This window comes from Bombus pascuorum, chromosome 10 (assembly GCF_905332965.1).
Source record: "Bombus pascuorum chromosome 10, iyBomPasc1.1, whole genome shotgun sequence".
Taxonomy (NCBI): domain Eukaryota; kingdom Metazoa; phylum Arthropoda; class Insecta; order Hymenoptera; family Apidae; genus Bombus; species Bombus pascuorum.
This window is the reverse complement of record NC_083497.1, coordinates 6,637,095-6,657,844: the sequence shown is the minus strand read 5'-3', so window position 1 is coordinate 6,657,844 and position 20,750 is coordinate 6,637,095. Positions and strand designations below refer to the sequence as shown.

Genomic DNA, 20,750 nt, shown 5'->3' with positions numbered 1-20,750 from the left:
AACTTTGAAAACAGTAACGTTACGCATATTGGATTTCGGAATCCTTCGCCATCTTCGACAATGGTGCAGTAATGCCATCTGACGATCAAGCCAGCGAATAGCTGAAATGGTGTAAAAATGAGGCTGGAGATTGTCTTTCTATCTTCGTTCGTTTCCAATCTTCGAACGGAGAGTGGAGTCGAGTGTCGGGCCGACTGCCGCGACTGTGTGTAATGTCGACAAGAATGTTGACGTTCAATTCAACTCGTCGGAAGCAACGAATACGCGTCGTGCGAGTTTCGTGAATAATGTCAACGAATTCCTTATAACTTACTACACGCAGCCGTAATAATGTTACGTACCGTGGAGTTCACGTAAACCTGTAATATTCATGAACGAACGATCATCGTACGCGCGAGGGCTTTGGCTCGAACTGTGACGCGCCATATTGGTTTTAAGAGAATTGTTCATATTAGTGGGCTTTGGGTGAATCTGTTTTACTGCAAATGCACGTAGTATAATAAAGTTGAGACGATGGAAGAGACTAAAATCATATATCACATTGACGACGAGGAAACCCCCTACCTGGTGAAGCTTACCATCTCACCGGAAAGGGTCACTCTTGCCGACTTCAAAAATGTCTTGAATCGGCCGAATTATAAGTATTTCTTCAAATCAATGGACGATGATTTTGGGTGAGTGTCACACCGATACGCATGTCCATCGAATGTTACGCATCTATTCGTGTCGTAGTACGGATTAACGATTGTTACAGTGGCGAGGCATTATCTTTCATCTTTGACTCGAGTCAATGCCCTTCGATTTAAACAGTATCCGCTTTGGAATAGACTCACATTTTGACAATGTTATTTTTTCGTTTTCCGTTTGATTGTGACAGCTAATTCGTAGCAATTTTCTGAAAATTGTTTGTATTCGATATCGAATCGGTATATCATATTTTTATAGCAAATAATACATCGTAAATAATGCTTAATTATATTTTTTAATTCTTACTTTATTTTGGAATTTACCACTTGGTAAATTTTCATATTTATTATATTTTTATCAAAATTATCATATTTCTTTTGTTATTTTCTGTATTCACTTCAGATGGCTACTTTTCAAATTTGTATAATTGTTTCGTATTTATTATTATGACTTTGTTTTTTTCATAAAACAAATAATTGGGATATGTTGTTTCCTCAATAGTGTGGTGAAAGAAGAAATTGTAGATGATGATGCCCATCTTCCCTGTTTTAATGGACGAGTTGTTTCCTGGGTAAGATTCTCAAGTAAATTCTATGATTAGTAAAATTTGTTTATTTATGATAAGCATGGATCTATTTTATGTATTTTATAACAAAAAATTTATTTTTAACGTATGTTAAAATACAGAAATATTTCAGTTCTGAACATTAATTTCTTAAGTTATCAATAAAAATTATTAATATTTGTTTTGTGTGGTTATTTCTGTGTCAGCAAAACATAAAAAAATTTTTTAGTTAAAGAGCATGTAAATTTTACTTCATTTAGTTCGCTATAAAACTGGAGAAGCATATATAGGATTGTAGCAATATGGAACTTTCTATTCCATAAAAATTTCTCATAAAATATGAATAAAAATTCAATGGAGCATAGAAAGTTTTTAATGAAAAAAACATCAATCTATTTATTGATAGTTGGTGTCTGCTGAAGGCAGCAATGTATCGGATGGTGCATCACAGTGCACAGATTCAGTGGCACATAGTGAGGCAAAACATGATCGTGTTGACCATGTGACACCTGGTCACACAAATCGTGGTCCACCCCCATTGTCACATGATGACACTCTAACTGAAACAGAAAGTATTACAAGTAGTCGACAAGGGCATCATTTGCACAAAAGTTCAAGACACCATTCAGATAAATATGAGAAATACAATAAATACAATGGTATGCTATTAGTTCTGTGTGAATCATTCTTTAATTTCTAATTGCTCTAAGTATTACCTTTGTTAGAAATGGCAAAGATTCACACATTATCATTATTTTTTATAAATTCAGGACTTCGTATAAATGGTCATTCGAAACACAGATCGGGCCATGGTTATGAGACTGCTTCTATTTTAAGTTCAGATTTAGAGACAACAACATTTTTAGAGTCAGATGATGATGCTAGTAGCCGTATAACATCAACTACAGGCAGACATACCAATATGAGTAGTACAGTTGACAGAGCAACTTTAGGTAATTATATTTTATAAGGAAAGGAAGGAAAATAAATCTGAAGATTTAGACCAGGAACTGAATTTTATGTATTTGGATGTTAGAGCGGCGTAGACCACAGAGGAGGAGGCGTCATAGATTGCCACCTATGTCTAGAACATCATCCTTTAGCAGTATCACAGACAGTACAATGTCTTTGAACATCATAACAGTTTCGTTGAATATGGATACTGTTAATTTCCTTGGGATTAGCATTGTTGGTCAAAGTAACAAAGGTGGAGATGGTGGAATCTATGTTGGTTCAATAATGAAAGGGTATGTGTTAAACTGCAGTGAATTTTAAATTATATTATACATAGAGCTGCTCTGTACACTGAATTGTTAGAACAGAGTGTTCAGCAAAATAAAGTCAATATTTTTATAACAGCAGCTCTTTCATTTAATTAATTTTAAATGTACAGGGGAGCAGTTGCTTTAGATGGCAGAATAGAACCTGGTGACATGATTCTTCAAGTAAATGACATTAATTTTGAAAATATGTCTAATGACGAGGCAGTTAAAGTACTACGTGAAGTAGTTCAGAAACCAGGGTATGTTTGTTTAATATAGCAATGCATTAAAATTTCAATAAACGAATTACAAGATTATAACACGATTACAAATGTAATTTTTAGACCAATCAAATTAGTTGTTGCAAAGTGCTGGGATCCAAACCCAAAGGGTTATTTCACAATACCACGTACAGAACCTGTACGGCCTATAGATCCCGGTGCTTGGGTGGCACATACAGCTGCTATAAGGGGTGAAGGTTTTCCTCCACGCCCGCCAAGCGCCACAACAATAACTTCAACATCGAGCAGTCTTGCAAGCACACTGCCAGATACAGAAAGTGAGTTAAATAAATATTAGATTTAAATCGATTTAAAGAGACGGATGTTTCGTAAAAAAATACATTTTGATTAGGACCATTGGAAGAACTTCATCTTACGGTGAATACCGATATGCCAACAGTAGTACGAGCGATGGCTCGGCCTGACTCAGGGTTGGAAATTCGTGATCGTATGTGGCTTAAAATAGTAATACCAAGTGCATTTATTGGAGCAGATGTTGTGGATTGGCTTAATACTCACGTAGAAGGATTTATTGATCGACGCGATGCAAGAAAATACGCATCTCTTATGCTAAAGGCTGGATTTATTAGGCATACAGTGAACAAGATAACATTTTCTGAACAATGTTATTATATATTCGGTGACCTGTGTTCATCTATGAGTAGCATGAAACTAGATTGCGATACAGTCGGACCATTACCTCCGCCGAATGCCTGGGACATGCCTTATTCAGGGACATATGCACCTCATTCTGCAACTGGTTACAGTCCAATGCCATTTAACTTCACTAACGAACCAACTGTATATGGTTATCACCGAGAAGAAAGTGTTCATAGCGGTTCAGGTGAGGATCGCATTTTATATCGCGATTAGCGTAATGGTTATTCAGTATGTGTTTCAAAGTATTATATTTTATCAGGCGGCAGTAGCGCAGGTAGTGAACATATTTGCAAAGAACCTATTCACGATTTGAAGTCCTGTTCTTCAGCATCTGAATCTGAATTGCATATTCCATCAGTGCCAACTATGCCAAGTAAAAATTCTGGCAATGGAAATGGTTCGAATGGAAAGAGGTCTAACGGCAGTCGCAGTCGTTCCAGTGGTTCTGAACAATCTGTGCAGACAGGAACTGGTTCAGGAAATCAACAAAACCAACAAGACTTATCTGGTAGTAGACAGTCATTTCGCATTGCGATGGGAAATCCTTGTGAATTCTTTGTTGATGTTATGTAGATGCCGGTGTTGTAAATAGACGAGTTATAAATTTAGAGAAAAGAGCAACATATAATTGAATATTTTCGAATGAATACTTTGACACATTTATCTGACAGATTAAATAAGATCTTATAAATTGGCGTTAGGTGTATTCTCTTTATCCTTTTAACATTAATAGAAATCATATAAATAGATAACATATATTTACAGTGAATCTTAAATGGTATTTCAAAGTATTTATTCGCTGCCCTATTCAATTTATTTCCAGGTTTATATAATTCGTATTTGATGTTTTAACGATTTGTTCATACGTGTCGTTTCAACTTTGCATTCCACTTTATGTTATATACTTGACAGTAATAATATTTTTGGAAGTTCGTCTCTATTAAATGTATTTTATATTCATTAAAATATTTGCATGTAATATGTAAATGTACATACTAATGTGGTTCAAAGAAGTTGCATCAGAATGTAAGATTTAAATTCAACAAAGAGTAAAACAGGTATTTTTTATGCCATAATAATAATAAAATTTCAAATCATTTTTAGAATATTGATTTTATTAGCTATAGTAGCTGTTGATTATAACTCATTTACTATTCCTTTTATTTTCATTATTTGATTAGTATGAATTTGAAAATTTACATATATACTAAAGTATATATACGAGATAAAACTAAAATTGTATTATTATTATTAAGCTTTGCTGAAAGAAAAAAAACAAGTACATTTTCAATGTTGTGCATGAAATATGCAACTGTTGTGTTGAAGTTTAGCATACATATAGCAATAACGAGCCTAGTACAACTATTATGTACGAGAAACTCAGTATTTAATATCGATAATTCATTATTATTATACATACACTATACTGCACGCTTTACTATAAATATATTACGGTGTATTTGTTGATGTAAAGCACGATCGCACATGAAGTAGAGCACAAGCATGGTCATGTAAATAACACGGTTTATGTCGATAAATATACGTAATGAACATTGCAATAATTCGCTATGTAATGCATGTAAATTATAATTATTTTATAAAAAAAAAGGTACGTATTTTTTTATTAATATTTTTCCATTGCTTGCGTTCTAGGATTGTCTACGACAATGGGGCAGCTATTTCTTTAAAATCGAGAGGATATTATTTCGAAATGTTAAAAGGTTCACTAATTATTGCTTTGCAAACACATTCTTTAAGACTAATCCGCTTTAAATAAAAAGAAGGAGGAAAAACGAAAAAAAGCATATATATATGCATGTACAAAGAAAATATGCAATACGATTGTTATTGTATATTGGGCAATTATTGGTGAATCATTTAAATTGAGATTGTCCATGCGTAAAGGACAAATTTTTATTGTATTCCTATTGATTCCAGTTATTTGGTGATGAACAAAAAGAAATTGTTTAAAATTATGTTGTGTGGTATTGCATCACAAAGTTCGACAATATGTAAATAGATCGAATTATGCTCATATTAAATGTGCCATCTTATCAGTGTTAGAAAGTACTGAAAAGGGAACTGCGACATATAATTTATATATACAAGCTTCCCAGGTGTATGCATTTCTTTACTGTTTATGTTCATTGATGTCATCTTATCTAATGAATTATTACGAATTCTTACGAATTATCTTCTGCATCTCATACACACACACACACACACACACACAAGCTTATTTAATTTCAACAAACGTTCATTACATTTAATTGCGTCTTGCCGTTGCGTTATTATTATATAAATTTTTATTTAGCATATCACGTTGTATTTAAATAACGTTCTTTTTATAAAATGCCGCTAGAAAATACTTGCATTCGATGCACATAAATGCATTGGCGTCGTAACACTATAAGAGTAATTTCAAATATGGTGTGATGTTTATTCTTACCAAACATTTCACGTTAAAATGAAAAAAAAAAAAAAAATCAGTAGCGATTTTTACGTTTCTTTTTCTATCGATTTTAATACTTTTTATATTTACACGAACTATTTACATTGCTTCCTTAATATTTATAAAACGTATATCATAGAAAATACTACCTACGTCTTTTTATATAACATGCAACCATGTTTGAAAATTTCGTTGTCTAATCGTGCAATTTTCCAAAATAACGACTGAAACCTCTTTTCATTTCCCCCTTTTCTTCGGCATCTTATAATTATCGATAAATAGGCACTTTTTTATACTGTCCCCTGTAGAGAATAATATAACGGTATTGTAAGAAATTTTTTACCGATTTGATATGCATATAATGCATAGATTATATAGGAAAGATTTTGTTGGAAAATTGCGCACTGGCATTTAATCGTTAATTTCAATGGACATATTTTCATTTCACTGCAAATGATTATGTAATTCGATATTTAAGAAGGTAGTTTACACGAAATGGTTTATCGATATCATTATGGTACCAATCATTATATATTATTCTGTAAAATATATACATATTTTATGTTGCAGACAGGTTGTACAGTATGTTTGAGAAAGGCAAAATGTGTATTTACAATGTATTGTTACAAATTAATATTTACAAAGCAAGATCCATTTATTATTTGAATAAAAAATGATACCGAGGATGAAAAGGAGTGAAAATACAAATTTTGCGACTCACAGACATACTCCGAACTTGGTTTATTTTATTTTCTATTTATTGCGCCGCTCTAAAAGGACGTGCTGCTTTCTGTCTAACAAACGACTCAATTCCCCTTTGCAACTTACGTTGTGCGCATGTGGATTACATCATGTCAAAGACGTAATCGAGTCATTTTTGTGCCTTGTGCTGCGCTGACGATTGATGCAGAGCGGCGTATGCACGAGGAAACTCGTACACTGACTAGCGGTTTGGACAACAATAGCAGAGACAATATCTGTGAGTGTATTTTATTTTGTCACGTCGAGGGACTCACGCTGATTCCTTTCTTTCCGTATATCTCTGTCTTTTCAAATTTCAAAGATTAGTGAGTAACCTGTATCTGAAAGTAATTTTTTATTTACCTAACTTTTATCATTATGTTTCTTTTCTCTTGCTTCGTTCCGTTCCGTTCCGTTCCGTTTCGTTTCGTTTGTTTTCCCTTGAAAGTTTTCTCTTATTTTAAGTTCCGTTACAGAAACTATTTGTCTACTGTTTTACGATAAAACTTAACACGATGACCGTGCATCTTCGATCTTGTCTTGATCATTCTTGCACTCCAATTGCTTGTTTGAATATATTTAGCATCGTACGAGCATTTATAATAAAAATCTACGAATGCGTTTATCACGAGCTATTTAGTAGTGGAACACTTGTTACGTGTGTATTGTCGATAGTTTGCAGTTACTCTTGCATATAAATGATACATTCAAGGAAAATACTAATAACTTCTTGTACCAGCATACATCGTACATTTCCTTTATTTCGATCGTTTTTTCGTTACATCATCGTCTAAGTAGTCCCAAATACGCCTATAGTATGTCCTTTTAGTGCAGCTGAATGATGGCCATCCTTAAAACTTATAACATAAGACACACATTTCTATTTTACAGATGAAGAAGACATTTTGGAGTACCAGTTTCTGCATAAGTGAAGATATTTGTTAATGCAATACGTATACGTAATGGTGGTACTATAGGAGTTGAAAAAAAGGAAATTAAGGTATATTTCCACTTGACCTTGAATTGGGTGGACGGAAGTAGCAAACATGAGACATATATATATTTATACATATATATATATATATATATAACAGACGAATTTTGATTAAGCGTCATAGAAAATAAAGAATCTAAACTATATATAATTTGTAATGGCTATACATAAAAGAAGGAAATAGGATTAAGGCCATCAAATTTCCATGTGGTATTTAATATCATTCGAAAACGTGATCTATATAGATTTCGACAAGAAAACAAGAAATGATGGCGAAAAAGCGTGCTTTTTTAACGCAGGGTGTATGTAGATTGAGAAAAAAGAATTCTCGTTAATTCCATATATGTGTTTTATCGATACTTCATGTTCTACCTTTGTTTTTTTATTTTGAAATAATCGCGATAATTATGTATCATTTTCGATTGTATATCTTTTCACATCGTTCGTAAGTTTAAACAATAATGGATATTTTTAGTTGGGCTTAAAGTTTTTCATTTTTGATCTTAAAAATTTTTGAAAGTAAAAAAATTCTTTTTTTTTAACTGTTTCATTTGTTCTTTTTTTCAAATATTAATTATCATGTTATAATATGGCTGTATTTTTAATTATACGGGTATATGAACATCAAATTTACGAAATGCAAAGTGGAAACTAAGATTTTGGTACTGAGGATGGAACTGAGGTAAAGGAGCAAAAAGTGTCAGTATAATACGAGATGATATTTGCAAAATTCCTGATTTATTAGTACAACTTATGACTGCAAATACGTCTGTAATGAAGTGTTAATTCATGCTATGAAAATTAATTAGTATGAAGCATATTATACAATTGTTGTGAGTATTATCGTTTCACCTGAATTTTACGCTTAAATGAAAAAGAAAAATTGAAACTTTTGTAACTATAAATAACACAGAACACTTTTTATCAATCTTTATATGAAAATATTCTATTGGAGTTTTCGCGTTAATTCAATCAAGCAGCTATAGAATATTTAAAACATAAGTGATGATAATTTCACCATTATTCTCCTAGTTTAAACAAACACCATGCGTCGTTGAATTTTCTTTATACTAAATAATTGAGAACTCGATGTATGTACGATTTTATTTTTCCATACTACTTTAACCGATTACTCGTTAAGGGAAGGCAATACGTAAATAAATTGTAAAGATAGGATTATATAATTGGTGAAACACTTTCTCCCCCGATTCTGTGTGTAAGTTTATACGAGTAAGTGTGATGATACTGCATTGTCATGTGCATGCACGAGTCTCCTCCCTCACTATTAGAATTACGAATAAAAATGGAAAAAAAAAAAAGAATGGAAGAATATGAAGTAAACCTCGACGAGTCAATATGAATCGAATGAAAGTTTACTCATTGAGACGCATTCGAACGCTATTCCGACTGAAGTATTTTAACGTCATTTAGAGTACCATAGTACAAGGCGACAAGATAGTCAATCGATATCGCATTTACAGACAGATAGTTCATTCCTTGTATTTTTTATCCCTTTGCGAGACAAATGTTTGCGGACTTTTTTATCAAGGCTACGACCGCGTACACGGTGTCGTCGATACTCTATTTGCGATGTTCAACGATTTTTACACTATTTATTATATATTATGCGAGACTAAGAGATTTGTAAAAAGAAGAAAAAAAAAGAGAAAACGCGAAGCTGAAGAAAAGAAAGAGTAAGGAAGAAAGTGGCGCATTCGTTAGACCGATGAAATAAACGACTTCTTCAATATGTGTGTTTCGTGGAAACATTGCGAGATGATATGACAGATTATGTATGTCGAGACGATCTTCTCTACCGCCTTTTTTCTGTCGTGAAACTGACTGCGAAAAAAAAAAAGGAAAACAAAATGTAATGCGAACGAGTTTATATCCATAGTATACACGATTACGTGGATGTAACGAATGATCACAATGGCTCAGATTATTCCGCAAGATCAGCTAAAGATCTACAGGAAGCGTAAGCTAAAATAGAACGACGAAAGAATTCAATACATGTAGTAGTGTGTGGATATACAGGGAAATAGATTGTAAAGATTTTTATGACTGTCTGAAATTATTATTGTCTTTGGTATTTGTCTTACAATTTCATTCTTAACACATCACTAAACAGCGCAGCTGTTTGAAACATCTACAAGATACTTCCCTTGTGCGATATACACTTGGATCATCAAGTCGTAGTATCACGCGGAAGCGATACTATTCCCTTATTTATTGTTACACAACCTATTTTGTTAGTACAGCTCGTATCCATGATCGATTACGTTGCATGCTCGTAAATCGTTAAACGAGAACTTACAATTGCTCTGGTTCATCGTTTCCTTCATCCTATTCTTGATTTCCTAGTAATTTCAGCATAAATTGTGTATACTCTACAGCATCGGCTATCATCGAAAGCATGGAACTATAGTTTCGTTAAAATCTTAACGCGAATCTGACAATAGTCTCTAGAACGTAAAGACTAATTTCAACGATTACACCTACACAGTTTAAACTTCGTTTGCTTCACACAATCGAGCAACGAACAATCTTCTTCTTTTTTTCTTGATCACGTAGCTCTGATTAATTTATTCGATCAACGATCGATGCGATGATGAGTTTGGCAGAAATAGATAAGCACACGATTGGTCACCAAACGGAGCATTTGTTAACTGGATTCATAGGTGCGCCCAGCGGGCAATAAAATACTTCTGCGAAATCCTCCGAATTCGATAAGGTGCCGATTACGCGAAACTTGCCAGGTGAATGAACGGCGGTCTTCAACTTATTCCTGGTAGCTTCCGGTCTCATCGAACCACACCACACCTGCGCGAAGTTCAGGAAGAACAATTGCTTTCCAGTCGCATTTATACCTGGCAGAGTTTCGTCAGCGTCACCGTTTGCGCGTAACCATCTTTCGTAAGCCTAAAAAAACACAAAAGGGTTTAAGGAGTTGTCATATAAAGATCATGAAAAAATTATTAATTATAATTGTTGAAACGATATATGACTTTTGAGAAATTTATTGATCAATAATTGACGGAAAAGAAAGAATTTTTAAAATGTTAAAAGAATGGAATACAAAAATCAGACAACCGTGACAGGGTTAAATACTATTAAAGAATTGAAGAAAAACTCAGAAAGAAGCTGTTAAAAAAACTAACAGAAGGAAATTGCTTACTCGAAAAGCTTGTTTAATACCGCCGTTATCCGCGATATTCTCGCCCTGGGTATTCATTCCATCAATCTGCATTCCAACTTCGCTCACGATATAGTGACTGTACTGGTCTGAAACATTTAACAGTTTTCGAGTTAGCGAGCAAAAGTTGGAAGGAAAGTTTAAGAGAATCGATGTTTCGTCGATTACCGATAAGGCATTGAGCTCGTTCGTGAAAGCCATAAATAGCCTCGTCTTTCCACCATCTATGTAGATTACCATCCTTATCGAATAATCGACCTTTATCGTCGAAGCCGTGGGTGATCTCATGGCCGATCACAACGCCGATCCCACCGTAATTTAAACTCCGTGGAAAATATCTGTGATAAAAGGGCGGCTGTAGTATTCCAGCTGGAAACACTGAGAGTGGAAAGTAATTTAATAATTAGTCGATATTCCTTTTTATCTTATGCAAAAGAAAAGAAAGATCGTAGTATAAAATTGTGGAAAGTTTGTAGACCTTTCCCTTTTTTTTTATTCGCGCAATATAAAAAGAATTATACTGACTTATCCTATTTTTACTGCGACTATAGTAAGCATTGACCACAGCGGGTGCAGTGTTCCACAGGGTCTTATTGACAGGGCTACCAAGTCGATCCTGTTCTACCCTGGTTAAATGTTGCAAGATGTTCAACGTATTCTCGAAGTACTTATCTGGACGGATCACGACCTGAAAATTACCCAGAAATTTAATTTTGTGGTGTGTCGCCACAGCGGTTCCCGGGTGCCACTCGATCACAATAGGGACGCTCATGGTGGAGGTTTTAGTCGGTTGGAGTCCGACACTACCACGCCGCTCTTCCCCCTAGAAGCGGCGGGTGTCCGTGCAGATTTCCTCCACGAAAAAAAAAAAAAAAAAAAAAAAAAGAAATTTAATTTTAAAATAATTGAAACAACGAATGTGTCCATTGTGTTCAAATCTCCAAAAAAACTAGCTTCGTGATTCTTACATCTTTGTAACGTTCGTTCAACAATTCAGGCTGTAAAATGAAATCAGGATAGCCGATCCTTAACAGCATTGCGTTTACTTTCTCGGTGGCCAGTTCTTTTGTTTCGTCATCGATCCAGGTAGTTTGATTTAGAAGTTCTCTGAAGGACCGTTGTATATCACGAGTCATGGCCAATGTCTACAGAAACAAGTATGAGAATAAAGAAAATGTCCAAGCTTAACTATGATGAATTATGAATACAGAAAGAAATTTTTACATTCTAATAAAGAGAAAGCATATTCATTTCATTATTATTATTAAATTTTTTCAAGATGCAATATAAAAGTGATATGGAAAGAAAGAGACAATAAATAAACTCATAATTAGTCAAAAAAATAAATTTACAAAATTAGTGAATGTTCACTAATGAAAATAGGAAGAGTTCTTACATCGTTTTTGCTTTTTTCGTCGAAATATTTTTTCACGAACATGGAGCCCACAGCCATGCCCATGTTAGAGTTCACTTGTGCCACACAATTTTTCCATCTGGACGGTGCTTGTTCCCTTCCAAACAGAATATAATAAAATTTTTGCTTAGCTTCTTGAAACCGATCGTCCAGGTTGTTTACTCTGTGTCTAACGAATCGCCATAGAAGATAATTCGCGATAGTCCTGCAAAGAAAAGGTACTAAAAAATAAGAAATTTCAAAATTTCCAAACTTCTCAAACATTTCCTCAAAAATTAAATTTATGAAATAATGTCTACTTTTTACTATTGTATTTCACATGAAAGATTGTACCGTGGACTAGTTTTCGAGAGCAAATTCACCAAATCTTGAATATACTGCAACGCATAGACAACGACTGGCTCGGAAACATTCGTTGGTCGTGCCAGAACGATCGTTAAATATCGATGCCAATTAATTTGTGGCACCAGTGTCCTTAATTCTCCGATGCTCATTCTTTGATACAACTCTGAAACGTTTCTTCTCTCGTCGGGAGAAGACGTGATCTGTGAAACCCGAAATCGTTCAATAGTGGACATAATTGAAATAAGTCAGAAAATTATAGAAATTACAATTGGCTTACCTTGGCGAGCTTAGTTTCGAATTCTATTAATTCGTCAGCGTCTATAGTAGCGTTTTGCAAAGATGCGCCCAGGAGAGTGGAAATTTTTATTAAATAATTCTTGTAAGCTTTTAAGTAAATGGTATTCGATGGCTGGAGAAAGTAGTCTCTCGTAGGTAGACCCAATGATGTCTGATCGAACTGCAATTAAACTTTTCTTAAATTTGATACTTTTGCTGCTCCATTATGTGGAAGTCAAAGAGAAGTATTTTTTAATAGCATTCACTATGAAAATGGTTTTCGCAAGGAACCGTGTAAAATTATTAAAAGATTCGATATATTATATTAATTTCATGAAACATTCGGTGAGCCACAAGATTTTTTTTTTTATTTTATTTTGGTTTTTTACAATTTATCCTTATGGACATTTGGTAAAGTGTTATATCTTATTGGTGAAAAAAAAAATAAAATAAAAATAAATATAGCATGTGGGTGGCTACCCCCAGCGGGGTGCCAGCTTCGTTTTTTCTAAGTTATATCTTTTATGAGCCACAAGATGAAGTAAAATTTTTATCTCGAAGTTGTCCAAAAATTCCGAGTTTCTACCTGTATAACGTACTGGTCGCTGTTTTTAATGTCCGGCGCCACCCATTCCGAAATGAGAATGTCATTATTATAAAGCCTCAATTGTGCAACCAAAAGGAGCCAGTCGAACTTTTCCGGATCCCAATTTGGTCTCAATATGGGCCATCCACCGAGTTCATCTAGAAGCTGTATAAGCGGCCGTTCCATGCGTTGCTCCAAGATCTCTAGCCACATGTATCGTGTTAAAATTGACAACCACTTATAGAAATCTCTGAAGAAACCCAATCGAAAAACAATTTACCGTAGTTCATGCAACTGCGATACAAATATTTAGCCTTGAGCGTCGCGTCATCCGTGTACAATTGCAATCCTTTCGGTATAGGATCTTCGAGAAGCTCTTTCAACACAGAATCCAATGATTCTCTGATCATTTCGAAGGTATCGTAAGCAGCTTTGTCTTTAGGGATAGGATTATGTTTCGCCCAATTGCCACAAGCAAACTGGTAAAAGTCCTCGCAAGGATCAGCGCTCCTGTCCATGTACTTCAGCATGATTTTTGCTGCGGCGAATATCTGTTTCTTAAAAAGCGTATGAGCAGCAATTATGCAGAGTAATTAGAGAAACTACGTCACAAGTGTACCTTGAGCTTCTCTGATGGCCCACGCGTTTCCCTCGCCTTTCCAAAACGCGTGGAAATCCGTGCCAGTGTCGTCGTCGTTTTGATCGTCGACGATTGGCAGACTGGTGTCCGAATCGTCGACGGAAATCGAGTGTCTACCACCTTGTTCACCCTCGTCTGATTCGTCCTGAGAACGCTCTTCGATATTGTCGTACGTGAAGAACTTGGAGCGCAGTTCTTCGTCCTTACGCGCGTCGTGCGTATGCTCGCCATACCTGAAGAAGATAATTTCTGAAGAGAGCTGATTGCTGGCGTTATAGGTTCGAAGACGTATCACCGGTGAAATTTTTGATATAGCAAAACTCTATTTATTTGATTTATTTGAACGAAATTTTAATTTGTGTCCGATAGAATGAAGTTCTGCCGATCGAATTCATTTATTCGAACGTAAATTTTTATTATAGACGAAAAATCATAAGATCCTCATAGAAAGTATCGCTAGGTACGAGCTTCGATCATATAAAACATTTGTCCTCCGATAGGTTCGTGTAAACGAAATTCAACTATAATTTAAGTAGTAACATTAAATGGAATTTGATTAATAGACTGCGGATATTTATGTAAATCTATATTTTTACGAATATAATTACAGTAGTGGAGCTTCATCTACTAAACATATATTGCTATAATGAACATTGTACTTTAGATGTTATATATATATTTGCATATTCTGCGAATCTTTGCGTCTTTAAATTTCCCATTAATGCATAAATATTCCGCAGTCTATCGAGTAGTATTTGGGTAATTACTCTCGATAGTCGTTGCTTTGTATTTCAGAGTTCTCCTTGACCTCGTCGGCGTCCACCTCGGTGTAATAATCATCCAGGAAGTTGTAGATGTCTTCGTCGGAATTTTGATCGTCTGCTTTCTCAACGTTGTAGTCTATCGGTTGATCCTGTATCGAATATTCGTACAAAAATGATATTTTTACGGTGCTTTTTAAAAGAGAAAATTGAGTAGTCGGAAGGTGAATCGATATCTGTGTATGTAGCGTAGGTATCGTGTCTTTATATCTCAGAGTCGTTTCGGTCATGAAGTAAAAGACATGTCGAATTTAATTGACCTTGTACGAAACGAGATGATTGGCAGTGAGACGATCGATATTTATACTGTTCACCAGTAACGCTAATTTAATGTTGATTAACTCTAATTAACGTCGCTGCGCACGACACGTTATCCAAAGTGGCTCGTCTTCTTCTCAGACATTGCCGCTTAACTTATTATCGAAGACACCTTTGTGAACTCTTTATAAGGCTGTCAGAAATTTCATAATTCGATAGATTGATACGAAACACAGATACAATCGTATGACTATTAATTCTCATTAGCAACTTCCACTTTACTCTACTGCGTCCTTTTGCAATGGAACGTCAACCCTCTGCAATCTTCTTTCGCTTCGCATACGTCTACCCCGTTACAAAAATATTCGACTATAAAAGAATTACGCTTGTAAGATTGCAAAGGATTGAACAGCGCGAATCCGCTCGTCTAGAACGAGCGAAAGAATACGAAAGAAAACCATTGTTATTTCTTGAAGAGACTCGGATCATTGTTCACAAGTGTCTAACGTCTCGCGATTCTCGATATCGATATCAGATCTGGACGTTATCAGGTCGTTGCCCGTTTACTAATCTGCTTATCCTCGTATCGCGCCGATTCGAATATAAAATTCCGAAGAACGCAACGTTGAATAGCTCGAGCGAGGAGGATGCTCGAAAATCCTGACGTCCTTCGTTCTTTCTTCGGGACTATTTGTCGTCAATCGATCGATATTATACTGCGCGTTCGTAGCTGATGATCGTAGATTGTTGTATATTTTTTATTTTCACGTGTGTTTTTTTAAAGAAAATGGAAAATCACAAAGAAGAAATAAATAAGACGAAGAAGAGAAGTGGTATTGGTTAGAGTCGCTTTGAATTTGATTTGCTTTGGATAAAGTACCGCGTCTAGGTCTCTCTTGTGTCGTTGTAGCTGCCTTGACGAAAGTAGAGTCTCCACTGGCACGTAGCTAGTTTTCATTCCAGGTGATAGGATTCTGTCCTCTTCCTCTTCTTCACCGGCCCGCTCTGTCTCGCTGCGGCTGGTCGCTGCTAACAGTTTCTATAAATAATATACTTTTCCTTTCTTCTATGTCGCTTTATATTTACATTTGAAACTTTTATAACATTTCTAAAAAGATCCTTTTTCTTTCTATTAGATATAATTTCTATCATGGAGATTGTACAATTTTAAAGTAAAAGTCGAATCATCTGCCTGCCCGTGACCTATATTCAACGTCGTCTCCTGTGACGAGAGTTCATTACCAATATACCTATGTAATCTTAGAACGGATTACATGTGCAACATGGTAGGACAGGAAAACGATTAAACTCGAATATTCTTCCTGCGAGAACAGCCTTGGGACAACTTACTCTAACGACTTGTAAGAAGCCTCAAGAACAATTTCAACTATACCGACCCCCCATCCCAAGATCCGTTTGAATTATTTTCTTCTGACAACAATCGATAAATCACGCCACACATCTCGCACTCTATTTCGCTATTCAGATGTACACGAGTAACCAACAGACCGGACGTCGTTAATATCGAGTGCATTTTGCGAGCGTGTCGTTATGTGTACCATGGCAATAGACTTACGCGGAAAACTCTCCTCGGTCCTCTCGTCCTGCCTCCTTGTCTGGACCAAATACGTACGATGATAAGGAGCCTTGCCGATCACTTGCGACCGCGATAGAGCGATGAAGATTATAGTGATCGGCAGCAACACGGCTGGAATCAAGAGCATCAGTTTCACTCGGAAGCGCCAAGTGTCGTTTCCGCCCATGCACCACCTGTAGTTTCAAATATCATGTTCCCCAATTGCCGATTCTAACTAATCGATCGATACTTTTGATAGTCATTAGCTAATTTTGGACATCTTACGAACTTTAGTCGACCAGTCTCCTTGTTAATGGCTAACCGACAAGAAGGACAAGGGCCACCGCTGAAGAAGTCATCGTCGTTATACTGATCCAAACTACTCGCGCTCCTCATCTTGTCTGAAAGCAAGTCGACCCCTTCTTCTCAGTCCAGTTGATCTACCTATTCTACTTCATCGTAACACATTGCGCAGTCATAAATCGCATTCGCGTATCGCGCGTTTCACCGCGCAAGATCGAATCTTTGCCCTTAACTCACTGTACCCCTAGTTTCCCTGCGATTTTACATTTCTTTTATTTTATACATTATACTTTGCCAAATCGAAAGACACCCGAATCGACATCTGTTTGGGGACACTCGCGTTTTATTTAAGGTAAAGGTGATCGAGAAGAAACTTTCAAACAAATTTTCGATCGAAACGGAGATAGAAACCGTTTTCAGGATGGTGGCACCGTGCGTCCGTGAAGAAGAGGACCGACTGAAGCTAGTGCGAAGCTTCGATCTCGACACGAATGTTAATGTAACGTTGCGCGTACGGTCAAATTAGTCTTAGCGACATTCGTACGGGAGTAATTTCCATATGTAACGTCGGCGGTCAACGCCAATAGCGAGGGCAACAACAATCGAGGCGGAGCTCTGTACGTGCACGCACACCGCGAGAGGCATTTTACGCGCTCCTTACGTCCAGTTACTCGTCAATCGACCCTAATAACTTGCAGTTATCGTTCAATAACGCGTCGCGCTGTTTTACATTCTACACGTGACCTGGCCGTTATTAAGTTTTTTCTCATCGCCAACACTGATTGCCATTTTAAGATGAACGTAGGAACTTCAAAAGACGAATGGGACAATCGGTAGTTCCGATTTTTCTTCCGTTACGCATCGCACCAATTGTCACTACCATATAAAACGCGTTTTCAAGTCCTTGTCCGTGAAGATACCAGAGATATCACTATTTGTTCAAATATGGTGAAATTGCAGGTGGACAACATTGAGTCGTCATGGGATAAAAAGCAAAATTTTGATGGAAATATTACAAGTTGATTGACTATTACGTTGTAAAATTTTCGTTACTTTTTGTTACTTTGTCCTTCTCTTTCTTATCCAATTTTAATTTTGTCCGTGACGAGTAAAACGTTCGAAGTATTACAAAGGTAACCACGATCTATATTGATCATTTCGTAAAATTTAAACTATACATTTTTTTTTGCTACAATTTACAAATTAACTCACTATAGATTTGTGATTTTCTTCTATTAATACAGTCTTCATGGTTAGATAAGAAATTCCAGTATACTATGTTGCAGCCGTAAATTTCGTTTTCTTCGGCGGTCATTATCGTGGTTGCTTGCCAGCTTTGATGAACGTACGAAGCTTAAAAAAGAAGATACGATTGATAAAGTCTGTAGTTGAATCACTAGAATGATATTATTTCATCATTTTTTCGATAACGAGACGGATTAACCAAAGATTCCGAGTAGAAGTGAGAAAAACATTCTTTTATTTCTAATTTCAGCTTGCTTCTTTCAACTAATCTTTCTTTGTTTGATGATTGCACAGAAAATGATTTCGTTTTACGTATATTAGTGAATTTAGCAAAGATGAAAATCGAGATCGATCAATTATCGAGACTTATCGATCAATATAAAGGAGAAAAAAATCTTTAAAGAGATTTTGTACAATGTTTATTTTATATTCAATCAATAAAAACTATATTAAAATGTCCAAATATAATTTCCTTTTTTGTTAATAAATTATTGTGTACAATATTACATGCTCGCGTCCGCGATCTGTTCTTGTGTCTCGTTGTTTCCTCGATAATGTTCCATTTTTACTTCTTGGTTTAAATTATAGTACGATGGACCACAATATGAGATTACAGCGCTACCTAGACACTCCATTCCTTTATATAAGGTGATAAACTGAAATAAATACGATAAATGTTAAATATTATTGAACACTATTATACGATAATTCAAAAAGGGTCATGTATAAGAAGCTCTACCTGTCCCTCTGTAAGTGCTCTTAATGGTTGACTAAGCTGTATTATTAACTGATTCTTTAAATTTTTATGAACTGTGCAAGGTACCAAGGGATCTACATGTTGAAAGCGGAAATCACAATTTAATAGTCTAGAGAAACTATTAAATTCTGGCTCTGATGATATCCAGTACGGAGTTCCTGTTATTACAAATTCTGAATATAACGCTGAATTGTGTGTTCCTTTTACCTATTGATATTAATATATACATCAACATTTAATCCAAGTAAATATGGACAAAAAATATAATTGACACATAACATTTTTTCTACATACTACAATGATGTTATTTGTATTAATATCTTTCTTATACACATAGTATGCAGCTGGTAAACCACTAATTCTTATATTTTGCCCTATGGTCCAATGATGAAAGCCCATATGCTTTCCCACTACCCGACCATTATCCAAGTCTACAAAGTCTCCAGGTTTGTCAGATATGTACTATAAATATTATTTAGTTGTTAATAGAAAAATGGAATAATAGCATACATTAAATTTATCATGCTATACCTCGGATATGAAATTTTGAAAATTTCGTTTTCCCACAAAACATATCCCTGTGCTTTCCTTTTTTAAAGCAATTTTATCCAATCCAGCTTTCTGAGCAATTTGTTTAACGTCTTTCTTCAAATATTCTCCAAGGGGAAACATGGAGTATCTTAATGCTTGTTGAGGTACTTGGGACAAGAAAAATGTTTGATCTTTTCTTGCATCTCGAGCTTGAAGTAAGCTGACATCTAGTAAAATAGTTAAACTAATAGGATTTCATTATATGATTAAAGCAAACGTTTAAGAATAGCAATAAGAAAATTCTATTTACTTGTATCTGGCTTAAAATGTTCAAGATAAGAACCAAAACTAGTTCTGACATAGTGTCCAGTTGCAATAGCATCAGCCTGAAGTTTAATACGTGCAAAGTTGAAGAAATGATCAAATTTGATGTACTTGTTACACAAAATATCAGGATTTGGTGTATATCCATTTTCATATTGTTCTGTTAAATAGCTATAAAAATTAATAAAGACAAAATATTAATTAGTAAAAACATGTACAAATATGCATATACATACGAAAAGATATTATTCCAATATTCTTTTACAAAATTGACTTCAACAAAAGGAATATCTAATTTTTTGCACACCCATTGTGCATCTTCATAATCCTCCTCAGTCTGACAAAATCCAGTCTCATTTTTGATGTCCCAATTTTTCATGAATACACCGGTGACATTGAATCCTTTAACAGTGCTAATTTTAATACTTTCATGGTACTAAATTATCATTCGATACTAGATATTTTTATTCTCTTGAATTACCTTTATTCTTTAGAAGCAATGCTGATACAGCACTATCAACCCCACCAGATATACCCACAATTACTTTTTTAAACATTTTCTAAGTATCTTAAACTTTGTTTTATTACATATTAAACTTTTAGTATCCTAAACCTTTTTTTTTCTCCTCAGTTTTATATTATTCCATCTTTATTCATATGTACCGTTAAGGAACCTATTAAATTGGCACATAAAACATTACATGTAAGACATTTTTAAAAGTAATTCTTTTAAATTTACTTAAATAGATATTGAAAATAAATACATGTGTTAATTTTTCTCAGTACTATATTACAACAATACAAATATTTTCAAACCAACAACATGCAGAAAATTA

The 20,750-nt window shown here is 35.0% G+C and overlaps 3 protein-coding genes across 16 annotated transcripts; 1 reads left to right on the top strand and 2 right to left on the bottom strand.

The window, feature by feature from the left end:
* Window positions 1–19: 19 nt before the first annotated feature.
* On the top strand, window positions 20–9,716 carry LOC132911314 (segment polarity protein dishevelled homolog DVL-3). Of its 6 annotated transcripts, none has more exons than XM_060967908.1 (12): window positions 20–674; window positions 1,189–1,258; window positions 1,659–1,911; window positions 2,023–2,205; window positions 2,289–2,499; window positions 2,646–2,774; window positions 2,859–3,073; window positions 3,148–3,639; window positions 3,715–3,729; window positions 3,814–3,963; window positions 6,818–6,974; window positions 7,540–9,716. In XM_060967908.1, coding segments are annotated over exons 1-12 (2,037 nt in total). In that variant the 5' UTR covers window positions 20–513; the 3' UTR covers window positions 7,541–9,716. The 6 variants fall into 6 exon arrangements, 4 of the variants coding, with proteins under 4 accessions (XP_060823891.1, XP_060823889.1, XP_060823890.1 ...); XR_009658959.1 differs by having other exon boundaries at window positions 24–674; window positions 3,715–3,963; window positions 7,540–8,475; window positions 8,675–9,716; XM_060967906.1 differs by having other exon boundaries at window positions 24–674; window positions 3,715–3,963.
* LOC132911310 (neprilysin-4-like) lies at window positions 9,698–17,561 on the bottom strand. Of its 8 annotated transcripts, none has more exons than XM_060967897.1 (15): window positions 17,040–17,561; window positions 16,755–16,948; window positions 16,059–16,207; window positions 14,867–15,012; window positions 14,079–14,332; window positions 13,740–13,997; window positions 13,460–13,662; window positions 12,875–13,054; window positions 12,586–12,797; window positions 12,235–12,457; window positions 11,807–11,983; window positions 11,364–11,526; window positions 11,007–11,216; window positions 10,821–10,927; window positions 9,698–10,564 (listed from the first exon to the last, which is right to left on the bottom strand). In XM_060967897.1, the coding sequence occupies exons 2-15, from the start codon at window positions 16,939–16,941 to the stop codon at window positions 10,289–10,291; spliced, it is 2,745 nt and encodes a 914-aa protein (XP_060823880.1). In that variant the 5' UTR covers window positions 16,942–16,948; window positions 17,040–17,561; the 3' UTR covers window positions 9,698–10,288. The 8 variants fall into 8 exon arrangements, with proteins under 8 accessions (XP_060823880.1, XP_060823878.1, XP_060823879.1 ...); XM_060967895.1 differs by having other exon boundaries at window positions 17,044–17,561; XM_060967896.1 differs by having other exon boundaries at window positions 16,059–16,204; window positions 17,044–17,560.
* A 1,143-nt stretch (window positions 17,562–18,704) lies between these two features.
* LOC132911334 (mitochondrial tRNA-specific 2-thiouridylase 1) lies at window positions 18,705–20,588 on the bottom strand. Of its 2 annotated transcripts, none has more exons than XM_060967945.1 (7): window positions 20,396–20,588; window positions 20,151–20,316; window positions 19,901–20,085; window positions 19,591–19,817; window positions 19,354–19,521; window positions 19,042–19,266; window positions 18,705–18,958 (listed from the first exon to the last, which is right to left on the bottom strand). In XM_060967945.1, exons 1-7 carry the CDS (start codon window positions 20,469–20,471, stop codon window positions 18,806–18,808), a joined length of 1,200 nt encoding a protein of 399 aa, XP_060823928.1. In that variant the 5' UTR covers window positions 20,472–20,588; the 3' UTR covers window positions 18,705–18,805. The 2 variants fall into 2 exon arrangements, with proteins under 2 accessions (XP_060823928.1, XP_060823929.1); XM_060967946.1 differs by having other exon boundaries at window positions 20,222–20,316.
* Window positions 20,589–20,750: the final 162 nt, after the last annotated feature.